The sequence below is a fragment of the Dipodomys merriami genome, unplaced genomic scaffold, assembly GCF_024711535.1.
Source record: "Dipodomys merriami isolate MVZ:Mamm:240054 unplaced genomic scaffold, mDipMer1.0.p SCAF_16, whole genome shotgun sequence".
Taxonomy (NCBI): Eukaryota; Metazoa; Chordata; class Mammalia; order Rodentia; family Heteromyidae; genus Dipodomys; species Dipodomys merriami.
The window spans coordinates 9,835,203-9,849,254 of record NW_027202937.1 but is presented as its reverse complement, the minus strand read 5'-3'; the positions used below and the strand labels follow the sequence as shown (position 1 = coordinate 9,849,254).

Sequence of the window (14,052 nt, the reverse complement as noted above, 5' to 3'; positions counted from 1 at the left end):
CCAGGCAGGAAGTGAGCTTCCTGTTCCCTACTCCCCACCCAGGCCAGGTCTCCTCTGGGAGGAGCAAGGAAAGCTGGGAGCATTACCTCAAGAGTCCAGCTCCTAAGGCACAGGCCTGGGGACAGTGCCTGAGAAACAGACACCTTCTGGCCTCAGGTGCCCTCCCTCAGCCTCTCCTCCCCAAGCCTGGGCCCCTGGCCTCCCTCCCCAACGTGCAATCTTTCTGCCTCTGTAAATGGCTTTTAAGTTTCTCACCCAGCCTCTCATCTCTCATTTCTACCAGTTTAATTATTGAGGAAGCCTCTTGTCACCAGCTAGGCCATTCACACTATTAAAAGGGACCCAGGGAACACATACCACAGCTCTCTGGGTTCCTACCTCCCCTCGCTCCTTCTTAGCAAGGCCCCCTGGGTCCCCATCCACTCCCCAGGCCTCTACCTCTAGTCCCATCTCTGACCCCTCTGACCTCTGTCTCAGCCACTCTATCACTATGATCCAACTCAGACAGGCTACATCATTCATTTCGTTATTTTTTTCTTTCAAAGAAGTTTCCTGTACTGGGGTTTGCATGGCTTTGATCTGGCTAGGTAGGCACTCGACCACTGCAGCCATGCCCTTTTTGTTCAGTTTTTTTTTTCTTTTTTTATGCTAGTCCTGGGGCTTCAATTCAGGGACTGAGTGCTGTCTTTGAGCTTTTGTGCTATACCACTGGAGACACAGCTCCATGTCTGGCTTTTTGGTGGTTAATTAGAGGTAAGTGTCTCAAGAACTTTCCTGCCTGAACTAGCTTCAAACCACTAACCTCAGATCTCAGCCTCCTAAGTAGCTAGGATTACAGCTAAGGTAAGGTCTTGAGTTTTTACCTGGGGCCATCCCCTGACTGTGATATCCCTCCTATAACTCCCCCAAGTAACTGGGATGACAGGCAAACATCACATGCCCAGCTTGTTGGTGGAAATTTCTTGTTAACATTTTGTCCAGGCTGGCCTTGAACCTCCTGATCTCTGCCTCCCAGGTAACTGGAATTACAGGCATGTGCCACCAGGCCCAGCTCACCATGTTCATTTCTGCCCAGGGAGACAGACAGTAAGGTGCCCCGATGAGTCCTGGCAGGTAACCGTGGTCCCTCCCCCACCCCACCTTCCCCATCCCAGGAGAAAAGAGCACAAAAGTCACAGCTAAGGACTGTCTGGCACCTAATACCCAGAGACACCCCTCTCTGTATGTGTCAGGTCACACCACACACACACACACACACACACACACACACACACACACAGATTGGTGGTACCTGTCAGCCCCTTTGAGCCTGTCCTGGTAAACCAGGCAACCTCCCTCCTTTCATTCAAAGAACATCCACTGATGTCATAGCTCCAGCCCCTGCCTGGCCAGGCTGCTTTACCCCGTCCTTCTAAAGCACTCTGAGTCCCAGAGGTTTGAATGCAGAGCTCACGTCAGGGGACCACAGCAGCCCATTTGCAGCCTTCCCAGAGGCAGACAGGGAGCCCAGGGCTTGTCCCTCTGCCGCCAGGCAGCCTCCCTCCCAGGCCTGGCCAGGCAGCCAAAATGATGACTCAGCCAGACCAGACATCCTGGGTCCACGTGGTCAGCCTGCCCTCCCCACTGTCCACTTCCACACCTCAGTGCAAGACCAGACCCATCAGCCACCCATTCCCAAAGCACCCCTCTGGTAGCCTGAGGCACGCCCAGGCAACTCGGGTCCCCAAGGATCCTTTACCTTGTCCCCTATAGGAGCAGAGTTTCCTTCAGGCCTCCTGATCCTCTTAGAACACACACACATTTGGCTTTCTTCACATGCATCCATTTGTAACTAAAACCACATTTCTACCCAGATCACCAAGTAAAGCCAGCCAGCTGAGAGAGGGCCCTGAATGCCCATACTGGCAGAGGCCACCAGCTTCCTCACTCACTCCCCACACAGGGACTTTCTTCTCCACTCACTCCACCCCCACCTCAGCCTCCAGAGATGCCCCACCACTACCACCACCACCACCACCACCACCACTGATGAATCCTAGGATCTGGGCAAATGGATTCTTGAAAGAGCTCAGGTGAGCAGGATCGGGCCTCTGCTCTTCCTGCCTTACACAGCATGGTGCAATGTCTCCCAGCCTTCTGCCAACTGGAGACTGAGAAGGGCTGAAAGTGACCCCATAGTGAGCTCAGGACCCATCAGCCTCCCTGTCCCTTCCCCATCCCATTATCTCCCTCACACGCTCTCGCACAGACGCACACAGAGCAAACAAGGCAGGCTCAGGGAGAAAAAATCGGGCACATAATTATTGGTAAAATGCTTGTAATGTTTTTCTCTCTACCCAGTAGCTTTCAGTTGTTTTAGCAGCTTAGCGAAGCACTTGGCTCCAATTGAATTGCAAATCAGCAGCTCTTGCCCCCGGAAGAGAGGAGGAGAGGCTCGTGGAGGGGGCAGGGCGGGGCTCTAGGAGGAAAGGGAGAAAGGTGTGTGAGGAGGAAAGGCAGAGGGAGGGGAGGAACGGGAAGCTGGGCTCCAGACCCAGCAGCCCCATGGCCTGGCCTGTGTGCCCATCCTCACCTGCATTTCATCCCATCAGGCCCAGCCAGCCACACCCCATCCAAAAAATCATATATATAGAACAAGTTCTCCAACCGCAGTCATGGGGTGGAGCGGGAGGGCCGCTGGGGGCTCCCTCCACTAACCAAAAGAAAAACCTCTCTTTCCTGGGAATTGCAATCATTTGAAAACAATGTCAAAACAAGTCTCACATTTTCTCTCTGCAATCTCTGGCGTTCCTATTTCTGTTCATTTTTTTATCTGTGTCATTCTATCCATCCACCTGTCTGTCTCTCTGTGTGTCTTTCTGCCTCTGTCACCTGTCCTGCTGCTGTTCCCAGAGGAGGGCGCTTGTTCACTGAGCTCGGAGGCCGGTGCTGCTTCAGCACCAGGGTCAGCACCCCTAGAGCTGAGTTTGGAGGCTCCATTCCCTGCCCCCAGCCATGTCCATACTTGGGCCAGGCCGCAGGATGAGGCCTGGAAGCAGAGAACCGTCTCAATTCCCTGACACCGCTCCAAAGGGGAACTCTCTCGATGGTAGGACAGGGAGAAGAAAGGGACTAGCTGGCCAGGCACCCTGGGCTGGGGAGAGCTACGTTGCTGGTTAGAAGCACCTACAAGGCCAACTGGACACTGACCTTGAAGAGGCGGAGGATGTTGGCTACCATGATGGAGACCGAGCTCCCTGAAGCACCAATGACGCCCACCACGCGCTCGGGCTTGGTGATGATGGGCGGGCTGCCGCTGCCGCAGCGGACCTCCGTGCCGTCCTTCTCGATGAGCGCCTGCACAAAGGTCAGGGACTGCTCCAGGGCATGGGTATCCCTCGAGCAGGTGTCCAGAATGCGGGCGCCCAGCGTGATGTTGGGCAGCAGGTCCGGGTCGTTGTTGATGCGGTCCAGAGCAAACAGCATGGCCTCCAGGCGGTGGATGCCCTTCTCCTTCTTCAGCTCTCCGCAGGCCTTGCCCTCTGTGCCCCGGCCATGCACAGGGAACAGGCCTCCCAGGGTGATGTCCCCATCTATGCGGATGGAGTTCATGTGGGGATGACCCTTGGGTTTTGCCAGGGCAGGCACCCAGGGGCCAGAAAGGCTTAGGAGCAGGCAGAGGGGCAGATGGGCCCACCACCAGCCCCAGCCTCTCTTTCCAGGCATCTCGGAAGTCCCTAGAGACCCATGAACGGTGGGCCTCCCTCCTAGCTCCGGCAGGCCACCGGCCCCGCGGCCTGGGTGCACATGGGCAGGACTGTTTCAGCAGCAGGACTGCCAAGTGTGGCCAGCAGGGCAGACCATGCCTGAGCTCTCTCCCTTCTCCTCCTTCTTCTCCTCTTCAGCACTCGGACAGCGCTCAGGTGCCTGAACAGTCCAGGCCCGCAGGCGGCAGGGAGTGGCCGGGGCTGCAGGATAGCCTTGATGCTTGTGCCCTCGTCCTGCAGGCCTACTCTGGGTTGGTGCCCATGGGAAGGGAAGGGTGCTCCTAGCCTGGCGTATCTTGGCATCAAGCAGCAAACAGCTCCTCTCCTCCTACCGACCTGAGAGAAGGGGAGAGAGAGAGAGAGAGAGAGAGAGAGAGAGAGAGAGAGAGAGAGAGAGAGAGAGAGAGACTATCAAACACAAGCCCAGAGAAGACATTAGCTATTCTGATCTCTCATCAGAAGCCTAGGAGAGGGAGGTTATCGCCAAGGCCTCCATAAATCTCCTCGACTTGGTTTCCTCCAGGCTGTGGCTCAACTCTGGTTGAAATGGGAGAGCTGGAGGCAGAAACTAGGTCACGTTTGAAGACTTCTCAAGGCCCGTGCCCATTGCCCTCAGAGGCTGGGGCCTCAGAGCACCCCAGGAGCTGTGGGAAAGGCTGGGGAGACAAGGCAAGAAGCCAGTCTGGCTGTCCCAACCCCATGATGGAGAAGAGAAAACTGAGGTCCCAAAGAAGACCTTTCCAGGCCTCTGGAAATACAAGCAGCCTGCGAGGCTGGGGTGCACACGGAGCCCAGGCCCAGAGCTGCTGCTTTGCAGGTGACAGGAAAGCCAGAGAGAGGCAGGGCTGAGGAGGCCCTGAACTCTCCTACATCAGAAAGCCCTAGTAGCAACTTCCTTTCCCACACGACCGTCCCATCTGCCTAAAGGCCCCAGGCAGGGGGTAACCCCTGTGTCCAATCCTCTGCTACTAGCTCTTCTGCCCCCCTTCTGGCTTTCCTCCTCTCTCTACTTCTCCACTGCTCTTCCTTCCTCTGAGTGGGGCTCGGGTTACAGCCTGCTCCTGCACATTATCACGGTCATCGTCATTATTATTGTTGTTGTGATTAAATATTTATCTGCAAGGGTAGAGGAAAGAACACCAGCTCTTCCTTATTCTCACTGCTAATTTGGGCTAATTTCCCCTGGGGTTCTTTCCCTCACCCCAGCCTCCCTGCTCAGAGGCTCCCTCCTTTACACTTGGGTACCACAGGGATAAGGGCTTGACTGGGAAGGCAAACCAAGGCCTTTCCCTGTAGGTTTGTCCAATGAAGACCAGCAAGGCATTTGTCTATACCGTGCCTCAGTTTCCCAGGAAGCTGAAAGAGACTTGTGTTGAGACTGGAAACTTTTGCCAAAGACATGGAGCTGCCATAGAGGTTGAGCCGGGTCTTGGAGCCATCTTTCTTCACCTGTCTTTCCCCCTGAGCCCTAACTGCTCCTGTTCTGGGCCAAGGGACAAGCATACCCCAGAATCCAGCTTGAACATGTGATCTTCTCTGTCCTCAGGGACACTTACTTCACTTCTGACCCCCTCATCAAAGAGTTTCTCCCTAGGCTGGGCCTGGTGGCTTACGCCTATAATCTCAGCTACCTGGGAGACAGGAAGATCAAGATCCAAGACCAGCCTTTGCAAAGGTCCCAAAACTTTGCAAGGTCCCATCTCAAAAACAAAAGCAGCTGGCACTGGTGGCTCATGCCTGTAATCCTAGCCACTCAGGAGGCTGAGATCTGAGGATCACGGTTCAAAGCCAGCCCCAGCAGGAAAGCCCATTAGAGTCTTTATCTCCAATAAGCCACTCAGAAAACCAGAAGTGGCACTGTAGCTCAAGTGGTAGAGCACTCCCCTTGATCTGAAGAGCTGAGGGACAGTGCCTAGGCCCAGAGTTCAAGCCCCATGACAGACAGAAAAAAGCAAAAGGGCTGGGAGCATGGCTCAAGTGATAGAGCACCTGCTTAGCCCTGTGCCACAAAACAAATTGTTCCTTCCCCATTAGCTCCTCACAGGCAAGAATATGGCTATCAAGTCCACTCAGCCCCATTCTTCAGGTGAACCAAGAGCTCAGAAGCACTGCATAACTCTCCAAAGTCACACAGCAAATCAAGGTATGGAAGCCAGTATCAGCCATACTGAGAGAGCCTAAGGAGCCCATGGAACACTACGTGATGCCACCGTCCAGGACCCAGACCTCTGGAACCAGGCAGGCCAGTGCTCTGGGAAGGGTTTAACGCAACGTGTGGGGGAGCCACCTGCTACCTGTGTTCAGGCCGGGCTCAGAGATGCCACCTGGCCCTCTGTGGCAGGGACAACCAGAACGCTGTGCTGTCCAAATGAAAGTGGTCCACAGAAAATGACAGCACAACACTGTGTACCAGGCCCATGCTGCTGCACTCACAGGGCCTGGTGGAACCCACAGCCCCCTGAGCCCCATGAGCTGGTGATACGTCACCCCATGAGCTGAGGAAACTGAGGCACTCAGACTTCAGTGACAGAACATGGGGACACTGAGTAGGCATTGGCTTCCATGGCCTGCCAGTCCTAACTCAGGGAGTAACAACTGTCCCCAGGAATGTCACATGGAGAGATGCTGGCCTTATGACTGGGCCACAGCAGGTCAACTCAGGCTTGGGGAGACACAGCAGCTCCTGAGCCAAACCTAATATCAGCTTCTAGATCCTTCCTAGGGTCAACACAGCTTCCCCTGGAGGCCAAGCACATCTGGGCTGAACAGTGTACACACACAGGGATACACATTCATATGCTGTGCACACACATACATTCACATGCATGCTCACACATGCACATACACCTGCAAACCCCCCACACATGTAGTTTGCACATACACTCACATGTGTGCATTCCTTCATGTACATGTTCACATATACAGACTCATGCACATCTGGTTTGTGCATGTGGTCACACATGTGTGTACATATTCATACACAAGTGTGTGCATGTGTATGTACATATACTCTGCACACAAACATACTAAATGCACATGTATGCATGCTCATACTCACATTCACACGCGTGCACACATGCTTACATGAACACATGCACACTGGCACTCATAGACACACATGTAATTACCCCAGTCTCATGTACAGTCACACATGCACACACATGCTCAACACTCACAAGTACACTCACACACCCAAGAAGGACAGAGGCCTGCAGTGAAGGAAGTCTAGGAGGAGAGAAAGGTGAAAGGTGGGCTCCCCCTACGTTAGCAGTTAGCACGTTGAGCCCTGCAGCCTGGGCCCTGCTCCGGCTGATCAGATCCCCTCAGGCCTTCCTCTGGGATGAGGCCCCAGCCTCTGACCGCAGCAGGTCCTCTCAGGCTTGCCAGGCCTGCCTTTGCTGAGCTCCTCCAAAGAGCTGGGCAAACGCACACACGGCCTCTCTCAGCCTCCCCTCTCTCCTTTGATCGTGTAACAGGAACAAGGCAAAGTAAAAATACCCCAGTGAAAGCAGCCAGCAGCAGAGCTGGGGCTGCCGGGCGCCTGCCTCCACCTGCAGAGGGAGGAGGGGCTGGGGCCGCCTGGAGGGGGTTCTCTGAAGTCCTTTCCCTAGCAATTCCAAAATAGCTTGGAAGTGCAGACCTGGGGCAGATGGGGGGAAACCCTTTCCCAGAAGAGACCACCAGGATGACGGCAGGCTCAGGTATGTGACAACCTCCCCCAGGGGTTCTCTCCCTTCTCTTTCCCTCTGCCTGCCCACCATCTCCCCATTCCCTCCTTTTCTCTGGTCCTAGCTAATCTCTGGTCCCAAGGAGGACAGAGCTCTCACAGGAGGAAGAAGACAAGACAGCAGAAGGGAGGGGGTCTGTGCTGCCTGAGGGGCTCGGGGGGCCCCCTCCCCAGCCTCTGTGGCACTGCTGTCTTAACAAGGAGGTGCTTCACGCTCTTTGACCTAAGTCCTTCCCGCCCAGCCATGGCCACGCCAGGGAGAACCACAAACCACAAAACAACAACCAGAGCCCAAGACAACCACCATGATTCACTAAACCCCCAATTATTTTTCACTGAGCTGCTTCTCATTCTTGCAAAACCAGCGAAACAGAACAAAACCCAAACACCACAGTAAAGGGCATGGATGGGGAGGGAACAGCCCGTCTTGTGCTTGGCTCGGGGTAAAGCCAGGGCTGAACTTGGCCTTCTGAGGGCACGGTCCACAGGATGGCTGGGGAGTGGGGGAGGCTCAGAAGGAAGAGACCCCTGGGCACGAGCTTGGAGCCCAGCACACACCCTCAGCCCTCCTGGCCTGCCTATTGCCTCCCTAATCTCTCCACACCTTGGCCTTGCCCAAATGGTCAAGAAGCTGCAGACTAGAAATGGACATGTGAAATCTGTAGTTTCCAGAGCTGTACAGATGCTTCCCCACTGCGCCCCCAAAGTGCAAGATTGGGGGCACCAAAGGCCTCCCCTCTCTTCACCTGTGGTCCTAAGGCCACAAGGACTTGCACTGCTAAGCGGTGGTGTGGCTACTGGACAGGGATGGACAGAGCCTAGACCCAGGATGAGGTCACCCAAAGCACCCCCATCCCAACCTGCCCTTGTCCACCAGCAGCTGCCCCCGTGACAAAGCCATAGTCTGAGCCTCACTGTCAAAGCTGATTCTGTCCTTGCAATCCCAGCACACAGCCCTCCCCAGATGGACATGAGGCCCTGTTTACCTCAGTCTCTGTGCCGTGGCCATTCATGCCTGGTACCCCAGCAGGCCTGGGTAAGTGGGGTGGGGTATTCGCAGGAGTCTCTGTGCAGAGCAGGGGCTGTAATAGTGGGATCTGGGGCATGGGTTCAGGACAAGTTCTAAGAGCAAGAAGGAAGGCACCTCTGTTCCCACTACCCTTTGCTCCCCTGGGCTGCATCAGTCCCCGCCCCCCAGCCTGGGATCCAAAACCCAGAGCCCACTTCCTGAGCCAGAACAAGGGCCTGGTTCTGTGCTGGGCAGAGAGCCCTGTGTGAACACATATGGAAGGACAGAAGGCAGGAGAGAGGAAGGATGGATGCAAGAAGTCACTCCTTCCCTTAATGCCAGCAAGAATGAGGAAGAGGAAAACCCCTAAACCACCTGTACTTCTGAGGCAGAGGCAGAGCCCACGGCAAGATCTACAGGGACATTTACCTCCACAGAGAGGGTCTCCAACCTTGCACCAAATTTCTCCAGCCCTGCTGTGTGACCCAGTGAAGGCAGTCATTCCCACCATGGACATTCAGCTATTCCTGTGGCATTCACATGTGAGCTGAGCACCCATTGTGCACCTGCCCTGCTGTGACAAAGACACACACACACACACACACACACACACACACACACACACACCTGTGGAGCTCCCATTCCAGTGGGGGATGGAACATCAAGGAAGTCTTCTCTGAGGAGGTTATATTCAGATTGAAAGCAGGAAAGGGAAGAGCCCTGTGGCTATCCAGATAGATGAACAAGTGCAAATGCCCAGTGTACTAAGCAAGGCTTAGTAGAGACACTAACATGGCTGAGAGGTAGTGGGAAGAAAGAGGGACTGATAAGGAAATGAAACCAGAGAAGGTGCCCAGCCAAAGTCAAGCCAGACTTCATGGGCTACAGTGTAGACAGACATGAGGAGTTCCTTGAAGGGCTCCTGGAGGGCTCAGAGCACAGCAATAAGCAGGGACTTGTGACAAGAGAAACAGAAGGATGGCCACCTGTGAAAGCCACAGCCCACATAAGGTGGAAATCTCACCAACGTGCTCCATGGCCAGGCACAAGACAAGCAGGTGTCACCAACCCTCTATCTCCAGTCCAGCCCAGAAAACACCCAGTGCTCGCTTGCCTCCTCCTCAGTAACCATGTCCACATCGCCAGGTCTTCTCCAACCAGCAGGCTCTCCTGTCCAGTAGACTCCCCCCTCCTTCCCCTCCCCTCTCCTTGGAGCCACCACCATCCCTGGCTATGCAGCACAGACCCAAGCAGGCAAGTGACTGGTCTGCAGCTGGTGCTATTATTGTGGTTTCATCACCCCCACTGCTTCCTCTCCTCCTCTTCCGGTCCTCCTCTTCATACCAGCTCCCACCCACACCCAACTCCCCTGCCCTGCTTGGTTAGACGTGGTCCCTAGGCCACGAGAAGGCCACGCACCAAGAAGGGGCAGTGAGTGCCATCTGAGACATGGCCCATCAGAAGCTGGAATCCAGGTCGAGTCCCCATCTTCATTTCTATATTTAAACCTCAAAATGGTCCTGTGGCGAGGACAGTAATTTTACTAGAAGTCCTAGAAGTCCTGCCTGACAGGAAGCAGTGTCTGTCCCCTTAGGGAATGGGGAATGACTGGGGGTGTCAGGGATGGGGTACCACGCAGAACCCAGAACCCCGAACTCCTAGCTCCAGTGCAGTGGGTCAGCTGAGGGGAGCAGTGGCTGAGCTCTCCTGGACTCATAGTCATTGCAGTCTGGTTACACTGACAGGTGGCCTGGCCTTCTCCAGGACAGGCAGTCACTCTGCCCAACACACCACGGGCTGTCATGGGCTATCACTTTCCAATTACTACAGATAATATCTACCTTAATTGAGCCAGGTCCCAATAATGTCATTACACACTGTCTCCTGACTTACTTAATGTATGTGAGTACACATATATTTATGCCTCGTGGTGCCACGAGACCTCAACGAGGTTCATAATGAAGCATTTCAGCGGGAGTCATCACCTAGAATTTAAGGAACAATGTTTGGTACTCAGGGAGGCTTGTTTCTCCCTGAAGAAAAACAGACATATCAGAATAGCCTCTGTCCACTGCCGGGGGTTAGGAGACTGGCAACAGTGGACTGGGCCAGACCCGGGAGGGAACAGAGGAACTAAGGCAGGAAAAATGGGGAGAAAGAAGCAGAGAGGCTAAAGGAGACCCAGACCACACAGGAGACTCTGAACAGAGCAAGGAGGACAGGGAGGGAAAGCAGTCTGCATTTTACAGGATCGGGCAGGGCCACCTCTCAGATCAGTGCCAATGGTCCCAGATAACAAGGACAGAAGTGACACAACAAGCCTCTTCACTCTTCCCAGGAGCTGCTGGGAGCCACAGAAAGCTGCTGCTCCCTGCCCCAGGCCTGCTACCCTTCAGGGCCTCTCCCCACTGTGGACCTGCTCAGATGGCAGCACTCTTGCCAACCCCAGGGGGTAGGGCAAGGACCAAGATGCCAACGCCCCCATATCTCCTCCAGGCAGGGACACAGCTGCCACTATGCAGAGGGGAGATAACCTCCCAGCCCACAGCTGCTCAGGCTGCCAGCACAGCCTGCCCACTGGAAGCTGGGTTCTAGGCCGAGCAGAGGAGGACAGCAGGCAGGGGTGGGCAGATGTCTTGGGATGGGTGGTAATTAGGGGCTGCAGGCTCCATGCTTGTCTAGGGAAGAGGATGGTTTGTCGGCTATAATTACAAGGCTCAGGGGTCCACTGGGTCTGGTTACCAACTCTTTGTGGGCCCTTCCGGAAGGGGGTGGAGCTGCAGAGCCCTTCTGCCCCAACCTCTCCACAGATCTTCTGGCCTGCTCCCTCACAGGCCTGCCAGCCCTGCTGCCACCAGAGACATCACCACTTCTACAGAATGAAGTTGAAGTAGCCCAGAAGCAGGTCGCAGTAGGGATGAAGGAGGAGGGAAGGAGGAAGGAGGAGGGAGGAGCAGCCTGCACCAGGCCACTGAGGCCTGGAAAGCAGCTCAAGTCCTGACACACTCCTGCCTCCCCACCGCCCCCCCTGCTGGAGTGACAGGCGGTGCCCCCCACCCCCACCCAAGTGGTTGACAATCCATCCACAGAACATTCCTCTGGGTAAAAGCCTTGCTGGCTTGCTGGAAGGGTACAACTTTTGGGGGTGAGTTTATCCTTAAGGTGTGAAGTTGTGGGCAGGTGGAGAAAGCTTACATCTTAAAAGGACAAAAGTCGGGGAGATAAAGACAGTGGTCACCTAATTCCCAAGTGGGCAGGCATGCCCACCCCAGGGCTAAGTGGAGGCTCAGGGGCACCATCCCAACCAGGACTCTGATCAATGGCTAGGGAGAAGGGGGAGCCCCCGGGAAGTGGTCCTCTGGGGGGAGAACCAGAAAGAAGGTTCTGACATGCCCTCCCCACCATCGCAGGCCTCTCCATCGCCCCACAGCCTGCCCAGGAGGGCTGGGCCTCCCGCAGGAACCCCACTCAGCGCCCTCAGGGCACTCCCTGCAGCTCAGGAAAGCTCCCCTGGAGTCCCCGGTTCTTCGTCAGCCCCTGAGGCCCAGCAGAATGAGGGGGCGACATCCCAAGAGCTGGAGTGGGGGCCTGCGAAGCTTCTCCACTTCTGCCGAGGGCTGGGGGGCGGGGGGAGAGGGGGGCCGTGAGGCCGCTGTGGGACTGTGGTGCTCAGTATCGACACCCGTAGAGCCCTGGCCTCCTAATGCCTAAAAATCCCTCCGGAATGGACAAGAGGCATGATGACTGGAGATGGAACCTCACTCCCTCCCACCCCGGCCCCCGCCCCAGCCCGTCACCCCTCCAAGTGCCTAGCAGGCTGACAAAACGTGTGGCTTCAGGCACCCCAACCCGGCAAGCTAGGCTGTCGGTGTCCCCCACTCCCCAAGCCAGATTTCTCCCAGCCCCCAGCAGGTAGGTGAGGCGAGGTGGCCCCTCCACAAGGAGCGTCTGCGGGCCCAGGGGCAGAGGGCGCTCGTCGGTCGGTTCAGCGGGTCTCAGGACTCCCCGCCGCCCGCCCGCGCCACCCCAGCGCAGCACCGAGACCGCGGGGTGCGGGGGCGCCCCTCGCAGTCGCGGCCTCGAGCTCCCGGCCCCGCCTCCACGCGGGGAGGGGGGCCGCACAACCCGCGGGGCGCTGGGGAGACCGACCCCGACCCGCAGGGCCTCCTGCCCCGCAGGCGCGCCCCCGCACACGCGGACACACGACCGCGCGAGGTCCGGCTCCCGCAGAGGGACGGCCCCGAGTGTCCACCCCGAGCCCCAAGTCCGGGGGACCCCAGGTCTGCAGCGATGCCCCAGGTCCGCGGCAGCTGCGGGCCAGCGGTTGTCCGGCTCCGGCCGGTGGCGAAGGCGGTGCCCGGAGAGGAGCGGAGGCGCCCGGGGCGGCGCTGCCGGGCTGCCCGGAGACCTCGGGGCGGAGGTGCGGCGATGGCCCGCGCCCGCCCGCCCGGCCTCTCCGCAGAGGGGCGCTGACACCGCCGCCCCCACCGGGAGTCGGCACCACCTCCCCGGGAGCCCGACCCGTGCCCGCACACCACACTACTTTCCCCGGTCCCTCCCGAGGCCCCAGGGCGCCCCGGGGTGGCGGGGGGGGGGAGCCCTCGACCGGGTCCCGCGCCTCCCGGCCTCGTCTGCGGGCCCTTCCCCCGCTGGAGCCGGGCGCCCGCGGAGGCCGCCTGCCCGGCGTTGGGGTCCCCTCCGCCGCCCGCTCCCCCGAGGCCGGGCACGGTCTCCTCTGCCCGTCCCCTTCGGGCCACAACTCACCGCGCGCCGGCGAGGGTTCAGCCGCGGCCGGGGGTCGCTGCGCTCCTGCCGGCCGGGGGGCGCCGGGAGGCGGAGGCTGGACGCCCGGCTCTCGGGGTGCCCCGAGCCCGGGCCGCGGCGGGCGGCGCTGACGCTGCGGACCGAGCCCGGCGCGGGGCCGCCCGGAGTCTCGGAGCTGGCGGCCGCGCGGCGTTCGGCGGCTGCTCCGGCGAGGGCCAGCAAGCGAGCCAGCCGGGAGCGGCGGCGAGCTCGGCTCCGGCTACCGCGGAGCTCGGGGTCCAAGCCGAGAGCGCGGACGAGGCGACCCGAGGAGCCGCGTCCGGCCGGGGCTCCGGGCTCGGAAGCGAGCGGAGCGGGAGCGGAGCCGCGAGCGCAGCCAGCCGAGGTGCGGACGCCTGGCGGCGCCGCGGCGGCAACGACAGCAGCAGCGGCAGGGAGAAAATGAGAGCGAGCGAGCGAGAGAGCGAGCGCGCCGGAGAGCGGGCGAGGGAGCGGGAGACTGGAGAGCGCGGCAGCCGCGGGGAGGGCGCGGAGGGCGGGAGCGCGGGGCCCCGGGGCCGCAGCCGCGCGCCGGGAGCCTCCAGCCCAGCCCCGCAAGTTTGCGCTGCCAGAGTGGCGCGAGGGCGGCCGGGCGCCGCGCTCCCGCCGGCCTTTAAAGAGAGACCGCTGCGCGACCACGGGACCCGCACCCCACCTCCCCGCACCCCCACCTCCGTCATGGGGCCCCCCCATCACCGCGATCCACCGCCGCCCTCCCCCGGAACCCCCCTCTGCCCCCTCATTCTGGGCCCGTGCCACCCCTCCCC

The 14,052-nt window shown here is 58.4% G+C and overlaps 1 protein-coding gene across 1 annotated transcript in view; it reads right to left on the bottom strand.

Moving 5' to 3' along the window:
* The window catches only part of Grm4 (glutamate metabotropic receptor 4), a 99,888-nt gene extending 86,562 nt beyond the window's left edge, over positions 1 to 13,326 (bottom strand). Inside the window, exons 1-2 of the mRNA XM_070023955.1 lie at positions 13,247 to 13,326; positions 3,190 to 4,082 (exon numbers count right to left, since the gene is read on the bottom strand). Of these exons, the coding sequence (XP_069880056.1) occupies positions 3,190 to 3,705 (516 nt within the window). The 5' untranslated portion in view covers positions 3,706 to 4,082; positions 13,247 to 13,326. The remainder of the gene's footprint in view (positions 1 to 3,189; positions 4,083 to 13,246) is intronic.
* Between the last annotated feature and the right edge of the window lie 726 nt (positions 13,327 to 14,052).